The sequence below is a fragment of the Chiloscyllium punctatum genome, chromosome 48 (assembly GCF_047496795.1).
Source record: "Chiloscyllium punctatum isolate Juve2018m chromosome 48, sChiPun1.3, whole genome shotgun sequence".
NCBI classification, from domain to species: Eukaryota; Metazoa; Chordata; class Chondrichthyes; order Orectolobiformes; family Hemiscylliidae; genus Chiloscyllium; species Chiloscyllium punctatum.
In genome coordinates this window covers 58,397,221-58,419,789 of record NC_092786.1, presented here as the reverse complement: position 1 = coordinate 58,419,789, position 22,569 = coordinate 58,397,221, and the positions used below count along the sequence as shown (strand labels likewise).

General features: G+C 43.4%; 1 protein-coding gene across 9 annotated transcripts in view; it reads right to left on the bottom strand.

Annotated features, from left to right (window-relative positions):
- Positions 1-22,569, bottom strand: part of frmd5a (FERM domain containing 5a) — a 285,958-nt gene that overhangs the window by 20,558 nt on the left and 242,831 nt on the right. For all 9 annotated transcript variants that reach the window (XM_072565344.1, XM_072565348.1, XM_072565351.1 and 6 more), the window contains 7 exons: positions 19,465-19,552; positions 17,419-17,507; positions 15,917-15,980; positions 15,175-15,266; positions 13,538-13,612; positions 12,822-12,890; positions 11,947-12,053 (listed from right to left, as the gene is read on the bottom strand). In XM_072565344.1, the coding sequence (XP_072421445.1) occupies positions 11,947-12,053; positions 12,822-12,890; positions 13,538-13,612; positions 15,175-15,266; positions 15,917-15,980; positions 17,419-17,507; positions 19,465-19,552 (584 nt within the window). The remainder of the gene's footprint in view (positions 1-11,946; positions 12,054-12,821; positions 12,891-13,537; positions 13,613-15,174; positions 15,267-15,916; positions 15,981-17,418; positions 17,508-19,464; positions 19,553-22,569) is intronic.

Sequence of the window (22,569 nt, the reverse complement as noted above, 5' to 3'; positions counted from 1 at the left end):
AGAGCCATGAGGTCATGCTTCAGTTGTACAAGACACTGGTAAGGCTGCATCTGGGGTATTGCATACAGTTCTGGTCACCACATTATAGGAAAGAGGTGGGACCTTTGGAAAGGGTTCAGGGGAGATTTACTGGGATGTTGCCTGGTATGGAGGGAAGGTCTTACTCAAAGGCGGAGGGAACTGAGGCTTTTTTTGTGGGAGAGAAGAAGTGATCTAATCAAGACATATAAGATCATCAGAGGATTAGACATGGTGGACAGTGAGAGCCTTTTTCTTCAGATGGTGAAGGCTAACACGGTGGGACAAAGATTTAGATTAGATTCCCTACAGTGTGGAAACAGGCCCTTCAGCCCAACCAGTCCACACTGACCCTCCGAAAAGTAACCCACCCAGACCCATTGCACTCTAACCAATGCACCTAACACTATGGGCAATTCACCTGACCTCGGTAAAAACAATGACTGCAGATGCTGGAAACCAGATTCTGGATTAGTGGTGCTGGAAGAGCACAGCAGTTCAGGCAGCATCCAACGAGCAGCGAAATCAACGTTTCGGGCAAAAGCCCTTCATCAGGAATAAAGACAGTGAGCCTGAAGCATGGAGAGATAAGCTCGAGGAGGGTGGGGGTGGGGAGAAAGCACCCCCACTCACCCATTGTGCTCTATGCTACTCTCTCCCCACCCCCACCCTCCTCTACCTTATCTCTCCATGCTTCAGGCTCACTGTCTTTATTCCTGATGAAGGGCTTTTGCCCGAAACGTCAATTTCGAAGCTACTTGGATGCTGCCTGAACTGCTGTGCTCTTCCAGCACCACTAATCCAGAATCCACCCAACCTGCACATCTTTGGACTGTGGGAGGAAACTGGAGCACCCGGAGAAAACCCACACAGACATGGGGAGAATGTGCAAACTCCACACAGACAGTTACCCAAGGCCGGAATCGAACCTGGGATCCTAGTGCTGTGAGGCAGCAGTGCTAACCACTGAACCACCGTGCCGCCCACTAGGACAGGTATCAAGGGTAATTTCTTCACTCAGAGAGTAATAGGGGTATGGAACAGCCTGCCTGCAACAGTAGTAGACTCACCAATGTTAAGGGCATTTAAATGGGCATTAGACAAACATATGGATAATAATGGAACGGTGTGGGTTAGATGGGCATCAGATTAATTTCACATTCGAGGGCTGAGGGGCCTGTACTGTGCTGTAATGTTCTATGTTCTAATAGAAGTATCTCCCCTCAATAAGATCACCCCTTATTACTCTTATAAACCCTAACGAATAAAGGTCTAATCTGCTTCGCCATAAGTCAACCACTTCATCCTGAAATCAGCCAAGTGATTCCACCAATGTGCATGACCCAACACTTTCCTACATTAAACTGCCAAGTGTATGCCCAATCACTTAACCAATCCATATCCCTTTGCAGCTTTCTCATACCTTATCACAACATGCCCTCTCCCTCAAGACTTCAATGTAAATAGTAAATAATTGAGGCTCCAGGACTGATCTTGTGACACTACACTAATTATGCCTTTCCAACTTGAAATCTCAACTCTGTTTTCTGTGTTAACTGATCCTCAACCCATATTACTACATTATCCCCAATAGTATCTGCTCCAATCTTCATTGAAGATGAAGAATCACAGAATCTCTACAGTGTGGAAACAGACCCTTTGGCCTGTTATGGACTAGGCCAGACCATTCAAAATATTCTTAAGCAGGCAACCCCAGACCATAACTTTGCAATTGGTTTCGGTAAGTGTACAGTGAAAATTACCCAGAGTAAGTTAGCAAGGTTGACTACCAGGTTTTTAAACAAACAAAAATTGATTCACAAAATTACACAATGAAACACAAAGAACAGAATAAATACCCTACAGAACTCAGTCTATCCAAACTAGACTTAATTATGCTGTTCCAAATGTACACAACAGCCCTAATGAGCAAATCCCCTCAAAAAGCAGTAAAAATGGAACAAATGCTTACAAGTTGAAGTTAGAAGGGTAGAAGGAGAGAGAGGGCCTGTTTACATGCAGCTGAATGCCTAACTAGTTCTGGGCTGAACTGCTCAGCTAGAGAGCTGACCACTCCCCTTTCATTATACAGGTCACTTCTAGAACATGACCACTTTGGCCTGAATTCTCATCTGTTTACATATAATCAAAAAGGCCTCTCAATACCCTTTAATCTCTGTACCATACCATCTAATCAGAACCAGGAGCTGTTTACGACTTATCTGAAAACCCCAAGGACACAGTGTCCTTGAGAAAAGGAACAGCTTTTAGAAAAAAAGGGACCAGCTTTGTGACAGGCCCACACTGACCCTCAGAAGAGTAAGCCACCCAGACCCATTCCCCTATTACTCTACATTTACCCCGATTAATGCACCTAACATACACATCCCTAAACACTATGGGCAGTTTAGCACGGCCAATTCACCTAACTTGCACATCTTTGGATTGTGGGAGGAAACTGGAAAACCCGGAGAAACCCACGCAGACATGGGGAGAATGTGCAAACTCCACACAGACAGTCACCCGAGACTGGAATCAAACCCAGGTCCTTGGCACTGAGAGGCAACATTGCTAACCATTGAGCCACCATGCCACCCCTTCTTGTGCAATAAATGTTAATGTCAAATTTTATCAAACGCCTTCTGAAAATCCAAATACACCACATCTTCTGGTTTCCCTTTATCAACATTGCTTGGAAATTTGTTTCCATTGCTTCGCTGTTGCTGGGTCAAAATCCTGGAACTCCCTCCCTTTAGTGCGTCCATCTACAGCACATGGGCTGCAGCGGTTCAAGAAGGCAGCTCAGCACCACCTTCTCAAGGGACAACTAGTGATGGCCAATAAATGCCAGTGATGCCCACATACCAGGTTTTGAAAAAACACTCTGCCCATTATTAGAAACAATCATGTATGATGGTCAACATTGGCCAGGCATTGCCTATTGACCACCACTATAGCTGGAGAACATTACAGAGAGGGGGAAAAAAAGCAAGACATGCATTTCTATAGACACTTTTTATCCTTCAGCTCATTCCAAGTTGCTTCACAGGAATTGAGTAGTTTAGACATGCAGTCACTGTTGTTGTATAGAAACTGTGACAACTGATTTTTGTACAGCAAGATCCCTTTAACAGCAATGTTAACAACAACCAGATAATCAGTTTGTTTTTGTGGTTTAGGCTGAGACTCCCACTGGTCGGGAGAGAAACCCCCTGCTCTGTTTCCAATACCTCACTAAAGTTGATGATATTTATCTGAGAGGGCAGACATTGGGTTAATGTCTCAGTTGACATGCCGGCCCCCTCTGACAGCTTGGCGTTCCGTCGGTCTGGATTCTGCACTCAGCTCCTGAACTGGGGCCAGCCCCCAGAGACTGGGCTGAGAAGTGGCTTTGTAACCAGGGACAAGAGTATCGAGCGTGAAAAGCAAAGCAGCTTCTACAGAGAGAAGGGTCTGGGAGTTACCTCGTAAGATAGTCGACGTGTTGGAAAGCTGTCTCTCCTGCTGGTTTGGCCCTGTCAGTGCGGGAAAGATGGGCAACGCACCGAGAGCTTTGCTGAGGATCCGGGGACCGAGACTGAGCACCCGTACTTTGACATCTCGGTAACAGTGGTTTATCATCCGAAGGTGAACATTGACTTTGGTCTTAATCTTGATTAAACATTTAACCATGGCTCCCTGTCAAACACAACTGTTAATTTCAATTCTTGCCAACATTAAAGATTTCTCCAAACAGTGAGTGTGGCGAGCTGTATTTGATGAGATACTGGGCAAACACAGGGCAGATGCGAGCAGCTGAAATCGGAAACCTTCAGGCCCAACAAAATTACGGCGACATAAATGGCCAGTGAACAAGTGACATCAAGTCTCGTGCTATTTGCAAACGTGCTATTTATACCATTGCTGCTTAATGGTTTATAAATGATTCTTGTTCAGGTTCTCGGGTTTCAGCAGAGAAAGGCTAGAAGCTTTTCACACCCACAATCTCCTCCTGGTTTCCTCGGCAGGTCTTCAAACACTTTTGTAACAATGTGGCTGGTTTCTTAACACCATGATAATACTGGGCAGCAGAGCATAATGGCACTACGCACAGCAGGAGCCTAGGGAGAGATCATGTGATTCTCCTCTACCTGATATTCCCTCTGCCCTCTGTCTGCTTCAATAACACACACACACACTTTCTCAGCTGTCCCATTAAACCAAGCTATGATTCTATTTTAAAATTCTCCACTGTATTTTGCAATCCCTCTCTCTCTCTCTCTCTGTAACCTCCTCCAGACCAAAAATGCCTGGAGATATTGGTGCTCTCCCAAAGCTTGCCTCCAGTGCTGACAAGCCCTATTATAGCCAAGCCATTGTTGTCAGAGTGTGGGCCACACGCTCGCCTCTGAGCCTGAAGGTTCAATTGAGCATGAAAGGTAAAAACGTACTGAGGAAAATGCCACACAGTCAGGAGTATCGTCTTTCAGCTCCTAATAAGGCCTGACAGGTGCAAATCCTGTGGAGGAGTAAGGGTAATCTCCCTGATGTGCTAACCTATATAGTCCATTCGTCAACATCAATAAAACAGATTACTGGTCATTGTGATGTTGTTGGAGGTTGCTGTGCACAAATTGGCTGATGTCTTCCTGCATTACAACAGTGATCCCATTTCAAAACCATAGTTCATTGCCTGTTTAGCACTTTGCAACATCGGTGGTCATGCAAGGTGCTATATGAATGTATGTCTGCTTTACTCTTGCCATTGGCAGTGTGTTTCAGCTGCCTGGACCTGAAGGTTTGGATTTCCTCCCTAAAGGTCTCCACCAATCCCTTGCTTTCTTCCCTTAACACACTCCATTCAACCTACCTGTTTGATCAGGGTTTTCATCACCTGTCCCCCAACATCACCTCAAATGGTGTTGTGTCAAATATTGTTTGTGATAATCACGGCAGTAAGTCAGCTTGATTTGTTTTACTGTGTTAAAAGCGCAGTATCAATTTGACAATATATAATAAAGGGACAACCTTAAAGAAATGCAGGGATGGGGAGGCCTGGTTTTATATGTGCACAGGTCATTAAAGGTGCCAGGACAGGTGCAGGGAGTTAATAAACCGTATAGTATCTGAGGATTTATTAACAAGGACAGAGTATGGTCTGGAGAGGAGGTAATGCTTGACTTGCTTAAGACAGTAGTTTGGCCTCAGCTGGAGTAATGCATCCAGTTCTGTGCACTTTAAGGAGGTGAAGACATTCAACAGAATACAGAAATGATCTTCAACAATGATCCCCAAAGGTGACAGGTTTCAGACAAGAGGACAGACTTGGAGACACTAGGGCAGATCTCCTTGGAAAGAAGGTTGAGCAGAGATTTGGGAAAGATTCCAAATTCTGAGATGTCTGGAAAAAGGGAGAAAATGATCCCACTCCTTACAGGATCGAGGACAACTAAAGTAATTCCTAAAAGTAGTAAAAACAACAAAAGGAAAAGCTTTTTTTTAAAGATTAGATTCCTTACAGTATGGAACAGGCCTTTGGCCCACAAGTCCACACTGACCCTCCAAAGAGTAACCCAACCCCCTAACACTATGGGCAATTTAGCACAGCCCATTCACCTGACCTGCAGGAGGAAATCCACACAGAGAATGTATAAACTCCACAAAGACAGTCACCCAAGGCAGGAATTGAACCCAGGTCCCTAGCACTGTGAAGCAGCAGTACTAACCACTGAGCTATCAGGCCACCCAATTGAATAGTTAGGATATGTAATGCACTTCCTGAGACTGTGCTGGAGATAGATTCAGTTGAGGCTTTTAACTGATGGCAATTTGTAAAGGAACCATGGGCAGTGTTGTGGGAGAATGACACTGAGTAAAATGCTCATTGGGAGAGCCAACACAGACACAATGGGATGAATGGTCTCATCCTGAGCTGTAACTGCTCTGTGATAGGAAAGTGAATAGGATTTCCATCTGGGCTCGTATGTTCCATTCGTCAGTAACCAAACCAATAAGGTTAATATTGTTCCATCTGTCTCTCTGCTCTCCATTCTGATAGCTCATTGGTCTCTCTGTTGTAATGGAAAATTATCCATTTGCTCTTGCTAATTATTGAGTCAAGTCGATTTAATTTCCACGACACTGTATTCTCCGCCAAAGTTAATCACCTTTCTCTTTCACTGAGAAGAGTCCCAGTTTGTAAAGAGCTACTTTGTAAAAATCCTCTTCAAGCCAAAATTCCTGGCATTAATGGTTACAGAGCCGATTTTGGTGAAATGAACCAAGTCTAGAGGGAATAATTTGTTTTCAGTTTTTATTAATAAAACTATTGAATCTCAGCATTCTGCCACTGTCTCTTTTAAACGTTATTTGACAGATTTTTTTTGATAAACCCAGTGAAGGAAACCACTTTCAGAGAGCTGACATGGAGAGGATGGGCTGATTGGCCTCTTTCTGTGCTGCATAGTGTTACAATTCATTAAACACCTTGTTAATGTTAAAATGTATACAGGATGCACTGCAGTAATACACTGAGGCTCCACTGACAGCACTTTCCAAACCTGTAACCTCTACCATCTGGAAAAACAAGGGCAGCAAATACACTGAGACACTACCACCTGAAACCTTTCCTCCAATCCTGACTCACCATCCTGACTTGGAAGTATATTGCTGTTCCTTCAATGTTGCTGGATCAAAGTCCTGCAATTCCTTCCTTAATGGCATTGTGACAGTTTCTACCCTCCTTGTTGTTAGAATACTGAATGGACTCACAAACTCTTAACATTCGCCTGTACCTGTGTTTTTGTTTGTGCCGCTGTTTACCTATTATTTACTTATCTATGTTACTTAACTCTGTGATCTGCCTGTATAGCTCACAAGACAAAACTTTTCACTGTGCCTCATACACGTGACAATAAATTCAACTCAATTCAATTCAATTCAATTGTGGGTCTACCCACAGCACATGGACTGCAGCCGTTCAAAAGGCAACGAGGGACGGGCAACAAATGCTGATCCTGCCAACAACACCCATATCCCATGAATGAACAAACACATACAGGAACTTCAGAAGCCAATTTGAGCACAGTAGTATCCCACACAGTACAGGTGATCTGTCCCATGACACTGGAGAAAATTCACTCGCTATTACTCAGAAGTGCAATTTGTGATCATTTACATTGACCTGAGAGGATGGCAAGAACCTTGGTTTAATATCTAACCTGAAAGACAGCACCTCTGACAGTGCAGCACCCCCTCAGTGCCTCACTGCTCGCCTCAGCCTGGAGTTTATACTCAAGACTCTAGTGACCCCGAATCCACGACCTTCCAAGTCCACGGGAGAGAGTGATCCCTACTTTCCACCGGTGACCACAGGTAAGAAGAGTGTGACTGTAGTAGCATGGATAAATCCAGCAATCGATTTACACTCAGCAAGATCCCATCAATGAGGTTATTATAGGTAGGTTTCATCATTTAGGGTTTTTTCATTCTTTTACAGGATGAGGACGTCACTGGCTGGGCCAGCATTTATTGCCCATCCCTAATTACCCAGAGGGTAGTTGAGAGTCAACCATATTGCTGTGGGTCCACATGTAGGTCAGACCAGGTAAGGATGGCAGATTTCTTTCCCTAAAAGACATCAGTGAACCAGGTGGATTTTTCCAACAATTGGCAATGGATTCATGATCATCATTAGACTCTTAATTCCAGATTTTTATTGAATTCAAATTCCACCATCTGCTGCAGTAGATTGAAACCTGGGTCCCTAAAACATTATCTGGGACTCTGGATTAATACTCCAGTGATCACATCACTAGGTCATCACCTCCCTGAAATGATGACGCTGGTAAGAACATTTTTTTTTACATTCAGCTATTTCTGACAAACCACCACTGGAGTTTAACTGTGTTACTGTAAACTTACATTGATTTGCTTGGGTTACAAATCAAGCTTGTACTTGCTTGCACTCTTAATGTCAAAGAGCATTTTACTCAAAATAATCTGGAGAAGCTGCTATTAACTGGTGTGTGAACATGTTTTTAAACAGGTTCCACCGAGTGACATTGATCTCAGTCAGGTTACAGTGCATTTGTCAATCTCAGTCGCACTAATGTTATTGTTTCTGCTGCAGTGAGCTCACATGAGAAGCTTCCCCAGGGAGCCTGCACTGAATCTCACAGACAATCATTTGGAGATTGTCAAGATTGTAAATACAGTTTCATACCAATGTTATGTGGCTTTGAAGGGACACTTTCTGGACAGGGTATGAAGGAGTGACACACAAGGGAGATCGTCAGTTGGGGTGGCACGGTGGCTCAGTGGTTAGCACTGCTGCTTCACAGCATCAGGGACCGAAGTTCAATTTGAGCCTTCAGCAACTGTCTGTGTGGAATTTGCACATTCTCCCTGTGCCTGCGTCTCTGCCGGGTGCTCCAGACCTCCTGTAGTCTGGAGTTGTACAGGTGAGGTGGATTGACCATGGGAAATTGCCCATAGTGTCCAGAGACATGTAGGCCAGGTGTGTTAGCCATGGGAAAGGCAGGATTATGGAGATAGAGTGGGATGCCCTTTGAAGGGTTGCTGTAAAACTTGATGGGCTAAATGGCCTCTACCTGCACGGCAGAGATTCCAGGATTCCTATGTCAGAGAATCATGGGTTCAAATCCCAGATCCTGGGATCGGAACACAAAATCCAGTCTGACTCCCAGTGCAGTACCGAGGAATTCTGCTCAATTGCAAGTTGCATTTGTTAGATAAGGTATCAAAGCAGAACACTGTCAAGTGGATGTAAAAGATACAATGCATTATTTCAGAGAAGTGCAGGGGACATCCCACCTTCCCCAGCCCCTTCAACCAAATGGCCATGACCACATTAATGTTATGGGATTATAAATTGGTTGTTATGCTTGTTTTCCCTCATTCACTGGCTGGGTCTGTACTTACTGCCTATCTTGCATTTCCTACATTACAACAGTAATCACACTTTACAATTACTTAAATGGCTGAAAAGTGTTTGTAGATTTTCTGAGATCATCAAAGGCACTATATAAATGCATGATGTGGAGATGCCGGTGTTGGACTGGGGTGGACAAAGTTACAAATCACACAACACCAGGTTACAGTCCAACAGGTTTAATTGGAAGCCTCGGCTTTCAGAGTGCTGCTCCTTCATCGGGTGGTTGTGGAGCAGGATCATAAGACACAGAATTTATAGCAAAAGGTTACAGTGTCATGCAACTGAAATGATATATTTAACAAACCTCAATTGCTGTTAAGTCTTTCATCTTTTCGAATGGATTACAGGTTTCAGTTCATTGATATGCAAATCTCAGAACTTCTTTTAAGTCACAGATAAGTTATGGTTTTATAAAAAAAGGTGACATTTCAGCTCAGACAATGCATTAAAGGTGATGTCAGAGTCTGTCTGTATCCCAATCTTGACTCAGACTGGTTCTATTTCCAAAGTGGAATTTACAAAATATTATTATATGGATTGACTGCACTGACTGCCTACTGGTTGTGTATTTTTTGAGCAAAATAGAATGTAACTGTAAATATAACTTAGCATTGACAGGGTATAGACAGGGTAGATAGAGATAAGCTTTTTCCCAGGGTGAAGGATTCAATAACGAGAGGTCACACTTTCAAGGTGAGAGGTGGAAAGTTTAAGGGGAATACACCCGGCAACTACTTTACACAGAGGGTGGTGGGCGTTTGGAACGCGTTGCCAGCAAAGATAGTAGAGGCAGGCACAGTAGATTCATTTAAGATACGTCTGGACAGATGGATGAGTAGGTGGGGAGCAGAGGGATACAGATGCTGAGGAAATGGGCGACAGGTTTAGACAGTAGATTTGGATCGACTCAGGCTTGGAGGGCTGAAGGGCCTGTTCCTGGGCTGTAAATTTGTTTTGTTCTCTGTTCTTAAATACAAATTCACCCCATTGACTTATATGTGTGCGCGTGTGTGCGAAAAAGACAGACTGAGTGTGTACATGTGAGTGTGTGCATGTGAGTGCATGTGAGAGAGTATGTGTTTGTGTGTGTGCAAGCTTGGTAATGTGTGTGAGTGTGATGGGGTATAAGCCTGTGAGAGATTTGTGCATTGGTGAGAGTGGGGCGGTTATATGTGTGCGTGTATGAGAGCGGATGTATATGAGAGGGGGTCTGTGTGAGTGTATGTAAGAATGTGTGTGCGTGCGTGGGTGTTATGTGTATGTGTGCTTGTGTGTGTGAGAGAGATTGCATAGTGTAGTGGGGTCACCTACAGTGTGAAAAGAATCCAAGATCCCCGTTGAGGACATCCTTATGGGGACCGAACTTGATAGCAAAGGTGGTTAGCTGTGGTGAGTGAAGCCTATAACAGTGGTTACTGCAGGGGGTTATTGGAGGATACATTTAACAATCAAGGTTTGTCAAATATATCAATTTACTTGCCTGACACTGTAATCTTTTGCTATAAATTCTGTGTCTTATGGTCCTGCTACCCAACTACCTGAAGAAGGAACAGTGCTCCAAAAGCTAGTGTTTCCAAATAAACCTGTTGGACTATAACCTGGTGTTGTCTGATTTATAACTATAAATGCAAGGTTTTTTGTCCACTTCCAGCACAAGCTCTTGCCAAAGCACATTTGTGGCGATATGAAGGCAGCACACCTGACAGTCTCTCATTAAGCCAAGGCCTAGGTGAGAGTCTCCTGTTAAACTGTGCCCAAAATATGAGTCATCCTCTTTCAAATAAAAGACAGATTTCATTTCTTCCAAAGATTTGATGCAGGTCTCCACTCAGTCTCTGGATCTGTGGTGATGTAATTACAATAATTTTCGAAAGTGAGTGAGCCAAGACCTTACAAACTGGGAATAATGTTGATCCCATTTCTCTGGGACCCAGGCTCCTTTAAATTTACAGTTAAACAGCCCCTGTGGGAAGATAGAAGAAGGTGAGCTGCCATTGTTTCAGGATGGACATAAAAATCTGGAGCAGGGGTCGAAGATCCGTGAGCTCTCTCGTGATCCAATGAATCAACAATTTTGAACTGGGGAGGTTTAAATGTCTGTGAACCACCCCAACACCTCTATGTTTGTGTTTTCCATGTCTCAACCAAAAATAAAACCAGGTCACGACCCAGGGCACAATTTTGCCAATTGTACTATTTGCCAGTACATCACATGGTGCGTGGTCACTTGGCTCCAATGCCAATCACTTCCAATGCCCAGAGTAGAGTCTCATTGGAATCTGTTGCTCATCCAGATAAATCCAGCGCAGCTACTTGGTAAAGTCAGGACTTCCAACATTGTTGAAAAGAGGGACCTACACCAAAGCTTTTCATCTCAAACTCATCAGGACACATGCAAGAGTGCCAAATTCATACCACAGGAAAAAAGGAAGTTGATTAATTACCAAATTCTGATAGGCTAAGGTGTTACCATGGAGAAAGCAATGAGGAAGCATAGCAAGCTCCCAGGTATCTCAAGAAGCAAGACTTGAACATAGTTTTTTAATGGCAGAGAACTGGGTATGACTCTGGGTATGAAAGTAAATTACAGCACGGATAATTAAGCCATAAATACCTAAAAGTCAGTTGAGACAAGTTCGAAATTCATCAACACAAGGAATTTTAGATTTGGTACAACAATCAAAACCACTGATTTGCCATTACTTGATTTCAATTTTCTTTTAAATTAATTTAATTCATTCTTTGAGGCCTGTGTTCATCAGTAATTGATTAGGATCAATTATGTCATCTAATGACCCACGATGGGGCATTTCAGAAATAATGCGAATGTGTTTGAGCGAGATTTAAGCAGAATTCAGCTCCACAAAGTTTGCTGTGATTTTCCGGCACATTTTCCGAATAGTGCCTCCGGCCTCTGACCCAATCCTGTTGACCCAGGGATTGGTTCCTCACTCTGACCTTGTCCAAACCTGCCATTTTCAGACGGTCCTTACCTTCCATAATGGAAATGTGCACCGCTCTCCTGCGAGTCCTGGGCACACTGCACAGCCTGGATCCGTGAGAAATGGACGGGCAACTGCGACTCGGGACCAGACCTGATCTGGAGAGGGAAGACATTAGCTCAGGAGTTTCAATACCCAGGGCAATTTGACAGGAGTCACCGAGTGTGTTTGAACATTGAGATAGAAACAGAACCTTAATGATTGTCAAAGGTGGTTAACTGTGGTGAGTGCAGCCTATAACAGTGGCTACTGCAGGGGGTTATTGGAGCTGACAGATAGTTAATGGCAGACACTGAAGCCTAACAATAGTTACTGGAGCCAATGGTTGTCTTTCTGGGTCAATGGTAGTTACGGTAGGTTAACATTAGTTACCTGAATTGATTGTAGTTACTGTGAGCTGCTGATAGTTTCTATGGACCAGTGAATATTACCACAGTTTAACAATGGTGTAGGAGCTTTTAGTCGGTAAGTAAAAATTGCTAAGCTTCAATTGGTACAGGTTAGAAATGAAATAGAGAGGCAGTGAACAGCAAGTTAGATGTACAGGAGACTTCAAAGCAAGTGGAGATGTTGGGTAACAAGGTATCACAGAGTAATAAAAGAATGAAGCAGCGGAGACAGGCACAGAGTGATCAGAGAATAAAGACAGGACTGGATGATATCACTTAAAAGTGGACACAGGTTATCACAAGGTAAAACAAATCCATCAGAGACAGAGCACAGAGGACAGTAAATACAGAATATGAAGGATACTCAAAGAAATGGTGATGATACAGCAAGCTTTTTATCTGGATTCATCTGCACAACACAGTGAGATAGGTTCTAATAAACGTTTAACTCAGAGTCACTCGAGTGAGCAATCTTACCTGTGAATTTCTGGGGGGCTCCTTTTAATCTTTGCACTGGACTCGATCACTTCCTTTGCGACTTTCCCACTAAATGCAGTAACAATGGAGCCATAGAGACAGTGTCAGTACAAGGGAACTAACAATCAGACACTAATTTATTTTATCATTGACCTGTTAAGACTGGGGGACACAGTCATCATTGCCTGGCTTTATCCTGAGGCAGGCTGAAGAAGCATGACCTATATATTTTGCAGATGGAGATCTGTGTGGGACTAATCAGCCATACCATAATAATTGCCTTCAATTATCTCAATGCTTAACTAAACAGCTTTCAATGGCCATTTGTAACTAATGTCTGTTAAATGTCACTTTGAAAAACGCGATAAGATTCCCCCAGTTGCAAGGCAATTAGAAAATGTCATTTTTTTATAACTGAATTGCAATTGTAAATTTTCCTTTCACATCAGCTTTCTATCTTCTCCAGCTTCTACGCAGACACTCAAAAACAATACAAAATTCTGAGGTTAGTTCCTTAATATCACAGAAAGTCATCACCAACCCTAGCACCAAACCAGCCAACCAGCTGCCTGGATGGTGACTCTCATTTAATGCCAAATACGTTTCGTTCTTTGCTCAGTAATTGGTTTTACTCCATGGGTTTCCTTCCAGTGTCTCCTGAAGAATCGAAATAGAGGATTAGTTTTCAGTAGCCACTACTTACTCTGATTATTTACCTGTATCGGAACCGGCTTCCTTTGAAGAATAGGTTGCTGCTTGAAACTGTCCGAACCTGACTGGACTTTTCAAACCTGGTCGACAGCAAATAAAGTAACAATGTTCAACTCAGCTACAATCACCCAGCATCTTCAAAACATCTGGGAATCACCCTGTTCCCCAACCTGCCACCTCAAAACAACAAAAAAAATCAGTCCCAACATTCAAACAGAGCCTTTAACAACAAAGACTTGCATTGATATAGTATTTTGTTGCACTAAAAATCTCCCAGGCTGCTTTGCAGGGATGTGATACTGCGCTACATAAATTAAGATGAGGACAAGTGATCAACAGGTGGTTCAAAGTGGTCAGTTTTAAGGAGGATCTTAAAGGAACAAAGGGAATTGTGGAGATGTTGATGGAGGATTTCCAGCGCTCACAGACCCAGGCAGCTGAAAGCATTGCTGCTAAATGGTGATGTGTTTAAAAACAGGTGTGCTCGAGAAGCCAGGATTGCAGAATAAATCTTGGATGGTGGTAGTTACAGAAATTGAGAGAGGCAGGTCCATGGAGGAATATCAAAACAAGGTTGAGAATGTTATGTGTAAGACGTTGCTGGATTGGGGGGTTAACTTAACCTAGTGAACACAAGAGATGGTGCGAAATGGGACATGGTGTGAGTTAGAATCTGGGCAGCAGAATGTTAGTTGAGCATGAGTTTACAGAGGGAGAAATGGGAGACGAGCCGGGTAAGTATTGGAATTGTCTAGTCTGGAAGTAGCTGGAGGTGAGCTTCAACAACAGATCAGTTAAGGCAGGAGCAATGGTGGGTGATAACGATGGAGTTGGCACTGGTGATGGTATCAATATGGGGTGGGATGTTTAGCTCAAGGTTAAACAGAACCACATGGCATGAACCATTTGATAAAACCATAACTGCAATGTTTAAGGTCATACACCGCAATATCTATTCTTCATAAGAAGAAGAAGAAATAGTCTATTCGTTTTATAAAGCCAGATTAGAAAGAAAAATCCTCTTCAAATACATTTATGGCATCCAGTGATCAAGATTATTCCCAATATAATATACAAGTTAATAATCTCCCCCTGGCAGCGATCTCCAAGATTTAGTTTGTGATTTAGTGACTGGTTGCTTGTCTCTGACTCAGAAGGTTGTAGGTTGGAGTCCCACTCGAGAGTGCTAGCACTCACAGCAGAGTGCCCAGGTAGTGTCGCACTGTTGGAGGTGGTGCTGGTGTTTCTATCAGGAATGGAGCCCAGAGCCATGGCCCTGAGTGCACTCCCAACATTTCCAGAACACCCACAGTGGCAAATTCAGTCAATTAGATTAGCAGTTGCCCATCCCTGAGCCCCATTATTGCACAGTTAACCAAGCATTAAATCAATGAGCAATAAAGCCACAGGAGTACTCACTCAGAGTGACTGGAATGGGAATATTCCTAACACAGGAAGAGGGGGAGGTGAATACTACTAATGTATTTAAAGGCATGCTGGATAAACACACAAGTGAGACATGAATAGAAGGAGGTGGTGTTAGGGTGAGAGGAGATAAGGAGGGAGAAGGCTCACATGCTGCATGGACTAGTTTTGTGGCCATTCCCTCTGCTGTAATTAATTTGTAATAAAAGGCACTTACTTGTAAAATGCTTGATTTTCCACTCCACATTTCCACAGATGCTTGCAAGCTTCAGGTGTTGGTGCAAAGTATGTCAAAATAATCTTTGATTCCTGATAATGTAAGCAATAAAATAAATTATCTTGTCAAAAGGCCCTAAGAAGAGAATTTTCAACTTGTGCAGCTTTACCTCAATAATTTCACAGGATGCAGTGCTGTTAGGGAGGGAGTTCCACAGGGTATTGAACTGGAAACTAGGGAGAACTAGCGAGGGAGAAGGTAATAGAGGGAAAAGTTGAGATGAAATAGGGATGGGAGGAGGCTTGTGTGGAGAAAAAACACCAACATAGATCAGGACGGCCGAATGGCCTGCTTCTCTGCTGTCCGGTTTTATTTAGGGTCAACACTTTATCATCACTGGGTTCAAATCCTGGAACTCCTTCCTCAACAGCATCGAGAGTCTACCCACAGCACATGCCTGCAGCAGTTCAAGAAGGCAGCTCACTGCCAACTTCTCAAGGGGCAAATAGGGATGGGCAATAAATGCCTGGCCCAGCCAGCAATGTGCAATCCAGAATTTTTTAAGAAGGTATTGAGTATAATTCTGATAAGTCCTTGTTTATGAAATGCCAATTGTGTCAGGTGTTGAGCTGTACCTCGCAAATTCAGAGGGTCAGGAAGTAAATATTTCTGCAGTGATTCGATGATGAACTACATTAGCTTGAACACAGGTAACTAATGTTTAAACAATGTCAGCATTTACCTCTTTCTGAGTTGCATACAAATTAAATGTTTTCCCTTCAAACTTCATCTTGTTGACATCAGCCCTGAAAGAAAGGGAACAGTGATACTGTTAATCAGAAACCTCAGAGCTGAAAATGTGTTGCTGGAAAAGCGCAGCAGGTCAGGCAGCATCCAGGGAACAGGAGAATCGACGTTTCGGGCATCAGCCCTTCTTCAGGAATCAGAAAACTCACTCAATATTCAAATAGCAACCTCACCACCCCCCACCCCCATTGAAGTTGACTCGGAGGGGCAAGTCTACCATTTTGGAAACCAGTGGGCAAGATCCCCATAGCCTGATAGAATCCAGTCCCACAGTCACCTTTATTCTGTGTCACTGTCTGTGGGAGATCCACCATAAGTTAAACAACAAGAAAAAGCTTTTGCTGACACTAGGCAAGAGGGATTTCACTGTTTCTGGGTAACAAAAAATGAAGAATCTGCAATATGGACATTTGTAACAGGAACTCAGAAATGTATCAGACTCCCAGAACGCCGTCCCCAAAGGTGTTGTAAATGCCCTCCAACCTAAGACCCAGAGGAGTTCAGAGAGACAGTTCAGCACCACCTTCCCCAGGGCAATTAGGGATGGGGAAATAAATGTCCTCACACCCAGCTCAACATAGAAACATAGTAAATAAGAGCAGGAGTAGGCCATTCGGCCCTTCAAACCTGCTCCCCCATTCAACATGATTATGGCTGATCCTCACCCTGTTCTCTCCTTACCCTTTGATCCCTTGATCCTTAAGACTGATATCTAACTCCTTCTTGGAAACACTCAATGTTTTGGCTGTAGCGATTGTAACGAGGTCAGCCGGGTGGATTTCACAGAATATGAGTTCCCTGATTGCAGCTGTTAACCTGGTCCAATCAGGGAGCCCTGTCTGACAGATATAAACAAGAGTGTCTGATCACACAGCATTGCCTTTTGTGAAGGGCACTGCCGGTCACTGGACACTCGGGTGTTTCCTATCTTCCTGGTGGTGGAAATTGAATAAAGATTTGTACACCTTGTGTCTCTCACTGTGTCTCACACCTGCACACACACAACATGGGTGCTAAAAAGAGAAGGAAAAAAACAAGACAGAAAAAAAAGTGTCAGAGGTTCTGTTCACTCTGGGAGCTGGCTCTGAGGGAGCTGGATCAGGGTCAAGGACACTCCATGTGTAAACAAAGGGTGACTTAGTGACAGGATATTGGCCTTGGTGGAGTTATTTCATTGCCATGAACCCCTTTCTGCAACAGAGAATTCCACAGGCTCCACACCCTTTGGGTGAAAACAGTTCTCATCTCAGTCCTAAATGGTCATTTCTGTTTCTTTAAACAGTGATCCCGGTTCTGGAAGACCACCTCCATGAATGAATGAATAAAGCTGTTATCCTGCTGGTATGTTTTGGCTGGGAACAGCAGCAAAGTTGTATTTTACTTTTGAGGGAACAGCAGAAAACATCACTGCACTAAACCAGGAAACTGTTCACTCACCATTTTATAAAATGAATCCTCTTGTTTCCTTGTAAGACCACAAATCCAGATGGAGTGAAGGCTAGGAATGCTGCATTTCCCGAGACATCCTACAGGAGGAATGTTCACATTGAGAAATGCAGATGTTTTTTACTGATATTTCCAGTCAGTTGTTCTGATACCATTAGGGCTGTCTGGAAGGCTTAGCTTTTCCCCCTTCATATTTCTTTGCCTGACATCAGAACTGTTGAGATCTAGAGGCTATAGGTGCAGGGTGAGAGGGGAAAGATATAAAAGGGATCTAAGGGGCTACTTTTTCACGCAGAGGGTGGTAATTGTACGGAATGAGTTGCCAGAGGAAGTGGAGGAGGCTGGTACAATTACAACATTTAAAAGGCATCTGGATGGGTACATAAATAGGAAGGGTTTAGAGGGATATGGGCCAAGTGTTGGCAAATAGGACCAGATTAGTTTCGGATATCTGGTCGGCATGGACGAGTTGGACTGAAGGGTCTGTTTCTGTGCTGTACATCTCTATGATTCTGTGACAATGCTCACCCCCCCCCCCCCCCGCCGTCTCTCTCCACTACCCAGACCATTACTAACCCTGACACATCAATCAGTGCACGTTCAGGTGCCAGCACACACTGGCAATTCAAATTATCCTAGACATGAGGGGGAAGTGGCAGAGAAAAAAGAGGAGACTGAGACAGAAGGGAAGGAAAGATAAAGGGAGAAAGTAGAGAGAGGGACAGAGTGAGGAAAAGATAAGAGAGAAAGAGGAGAAAATGAGACTTGCACCTAAAGACTAAAGACATGGCTGTTAAATTTGCTGATGACACAGATAGGTAGGAAGGCAAGTTGTAGGAACACAGAGGCCTTAGGAAGCAAGAGAGGGATATAATGGGTTAGGTTAGTGGACAACACCCGGGAAATGAAGTATAATGAAGGAAAATATATAATTGTCTGTTTTGACAGGACGAATAAAAAGGTATATGAATTGAATTGTCAGATTTCCAAACTGTGAGGCAGAGGGATCTAGGTGTCCTTGTGCATGAGATGCAAAAGATTAGTATACATGTGCAGCAAGTAATTAGGAAAGTGAATAGAATGTTACAGTCCAGTGTGAGGGGAATCAAATACAAAACTAAAGAGATTATGCTTCATTTATACAGAGTGAAACCACATCTGGAGTACTGCGTGCAGTTTTAATCTCCTTATTTAAGGAAGATTACAGATGTGTTGGAAGCAGTTCAGAGGAGGTTTAATCCCTGGAGTGGACACATTGTCTGATGAGGAAAGGTTCAACGGGTTAGGCTGTGGCATCTACTGGGCTTTAGAAGAAACAGATTGAAACCAATAAGATCCTGAGGAGTCTTCACAGGGTGGATGTGGAGAAGATGTTTTCCGCTTTGGGAGGATCTAGAACAAAGGGTCACTGTTCAAAAATAAGTAGTTGCCCACTAAAAACAGAGATGAGGTGAAAATGGTTCTGTTGTAAGTCTTTGGGAATCTCCTCCTGTAGGCAGAAGTGGGTACATTCTTGATAAGCAGAAAGAGGAAACGTTATAAGGACAAGGTGGGAACGCGGATTAATCAGATTAGCCGTGATCTCATTGAATAACAGAGCAAGATCAACAGGCCAAGTGGTCTACTCCTAGTCCTAATTCTTACATCTGTACACATGAGAGAGAGATGGGAGGAAACAGAGAGAGGGAATAAAAGTGAGGGTAGCAGTAAAGGAGACAGGGAGTGCAACAGAGATAGAGAGAGAGAAAGAGGAAGAAAATGGAGATGGGGATAAAGGGAGAAGAGGGTAGAGTGAAAGAGGGAGGTGAGGATGGAGTGGAGGAGAGAGGAAGGGAGAGGGAGTGGAAGATGTCTACTGACTGCAAGAACAAGCTCAATTTGAATGTGAATTGTACCAAAGGTTGCGAGGTTTGATTGGGAGCTGATAATTCACAGCCAGGATCAAGGCGAGTGTCTACAGGTGGGACAGGATTGATTACAAAGACTCACAGCCTCCATGCCCATTCAAAGCTCCTCTCTCTATTACTGTCCTGTTACCTTGCAGGGATGGGGATCCACTCCATATGTTTCCAACGACTGAGCTTTCTTCAGGAAGTTCAGTTCTGCTGTATCGGGAGACTGCCCACTGCATGGGAAATAATCCAACAGGTCAGAGGTCAGACGTGTACAACTGGAAAGGTGTTGTGTTTGTCACTGGCAAACAATACACCAACTGTCTGATGCTAAACTTGGCTGAAGAAAATGCTTGCATTTATATAGTGCCTTTCACAACTTCAGTCCATCTTAATAATGTGTGTGTTACATAGTGAAAGACTTCTGAAAGTATACAGGACTGTTTCTCTCAGGCACTTCCTGGAAATGATTGCCATTTGGAAAGATCCAAGTGATTTGGAAAATAATTCCTCTCAATGAACCTTAACCAGAATCTTAACTCCCAGTAACTAAGGACCCAGCAGTAGGAGGAATCCACTCTTGAATACTCTCTCCCGAAAAACTTCTGAGGCTGGAGATCAACTGAAACTATCAAAACTGAGATTGCTAGATTGATGTCAGACCAGAATATTGAGATATGGAGCCAAGCCAGAGAAATGGAGCTCAGATACAGAGATGCAGAAGCGAATGAAATGATAGGACAGATTGAGGGACTGAATGTCCTCTGGTGGCTCTGGTGTTTATTCTGATTAAGGAACCAGAACAGTATCCCAGCAACATCTTTAAATTGTCATCCTTTATCACCAAAGGCTCTGGCCCATTCCAGAACACAGAAACTGCTGATATAATCTGCAAAATGAACCATGAGCCTCCAATGTTCCATTAATGGCCTCGAGCAGAGCTGGTAAATCACTAACCCAAAATCATTCACTTTACCCAAAGATGTAGAAGGTATCCCCATCCCAGCCCATCCCCCACTGAGGCCAGTTGTCAGTCTACGTGAGTCTACTAAGTGAGCAATAAAATCTTTCCTTCAATACACAGAGTCCCAACCCTTCCCAATGCTGCCCCTTGAGAAGGCTGCAGTGAGGAAGAGATGGCTGTGTATTTGTTTGTGGGCTTGCCTTTGCACAGAAGGTCTGAGAGAGAGAAGTGGTTGATTTGTCAAGATTCACCCTGCGCAGCTGTTCCCAGGGATGCACACGGAGACAGACAGTGACTGCTGACAGAGGGCCATCAACTCGGTGAAAGATGCTCTTTAGTCCTCCGGAAACTCAATGGGCCTCAGTGCAAAGTGTTGTCCTTGACTGAGTGCTGTAGCCTGGCACATTCTCAGGTGTACAGTGTGGCGCGAAGGGACACTCTGCAGCTTGGGGCATCTGCTGGAGTTGTGCAATGGGGGTAAAACTGGTGCGTCAGGCCCTTCACCCTAATATACATCAAGGGGCGAGAAACTGTCAAAGCTCCACGATCTACAGCTGGCATATATATTGTAAAAGATATTGTACATATTAAGGGTTTTGAAACTGTAGTGAGACAACTCAGACAGGAACACAGGAATTAGGAGGATTAGGCAATTCAGCCCTTCCAGCCTGTTCTAGCATTTAACACGATTATGGCTGATCTTATCCTGGTCTCAACTCCACTCCCCTACCTACACCCCTTTATCCTGCTTTTCATCAGAATAATAACAATTTTTCTCCTGAATCTGTTATGAAGATGTGGGGGATGCTACACCTTTGAGAGTTTAAAGCTAACAGAACTACTTGACAGCACCAAGTGTTCTGCATAAGGTAACAATGTAACACTGGTTGAAAGCTAGATTAGCTGGTTACCTGGAAACGACAAAACAGATTTGAATTAAGCCAATCAGTTTAAATTATACCCCCAAAATACCAAATTCCAATCAAGTTTGAATTTAGTGTATTAACAATCTTAAAAGCCAATGACACAATCCGATGCTTTGGAGGTATAAGATTGGGAAAATTGAACAGTTAGGAGGAGAACTGCCAAGCCACAAGCATCTGCAGACTGCCTGGAGAATAGCTCTCTTAAAGGTACCTTTATCGATCAGTGACCTGTGAAGCAGAAATCCCTAAGAAGAAGAAAAGAAGATTTGACATCTGGCTGGTTTTTGAAAGGTTGAATTTTTGGTAAAACTTAATCAGGGGTTTTATTGGACTAGTACTGTAAAAAGGAAAGTAAAAGATAGGTTAGAGGAAGGAGTTCTAAATAGTTGTTAGTTAATTATTCTCTGTTATACTTTAAGAAATAAAGTTAATTTTTACTTTAAATAGTTCTTAGCCTCTCGAATTTTTCAGATTACTGCATGGGATAAATCTTTTCTGTGTTGCTGGTGTAAATTAAGCAGGAAGGTTTACCCCGTGTGGTAATAAATCTGTTGATGGATTCTGCCTTCACTGCACCCTGGGGGGTTGGTGAGGTTCACAGATTTATAACCCTCACAGAGAAGTAATTTCTCCTCATCTCAGTTTGGAACCAACCTTCTCTCACTCTCTATCCTGTTTGAGTCTGTCCCACAAGGGGGAGCTATCTGTTCCATGTCCACCTTATCAATGCTCTTCAGTATTTTAAACACCTCAATCAGATCCCCTCCTCCTTTTCCTGAACTCCAGTGAGTGCAAGCACAACTGCTCCTCATCCAGCAGCCCTGGAATCAATGTGGTGACCCTCCTCTGAACTGCCCCCGGTGCCACCACATCCTTCCTCAAGTAAGGAGACCAAAACTGGACACAATATTCCAGGTATAATCTCACCAACACCTTATATAATGTAACAACGTTTCTTTACTTTTATAATCCAGTCCTTTTGCAATAAATGCCAGGATTCCATTTGCCTTTCTTATTATATGCTGCACTCACATACGCACTTCCTGCGATTGATGCACAAGGACACCCAGATCCCTCTGCACTGATGCACTTTGCAGCTGCTTCTCATTTCAATAATAGTTTGCTCTTTTGTTTTTCTGGCCAAAGTGGATAACCTTGCATTTATCCACATTAAACTCAATCTGCCAGATTCTGGTCTATCAATAGCATATCAACACCCATCTGTAAATGAACACATTCTCCAACAGGTTCAAGAACAGCTTCTTCCCTGCTGTTATTAGACTGCTGAATGGGTCTCTCTAACTTCAAATAATGTTGATCTTGGTTTGTGCACCTCGTGTGCAGTGTAACCTTGTGTGCC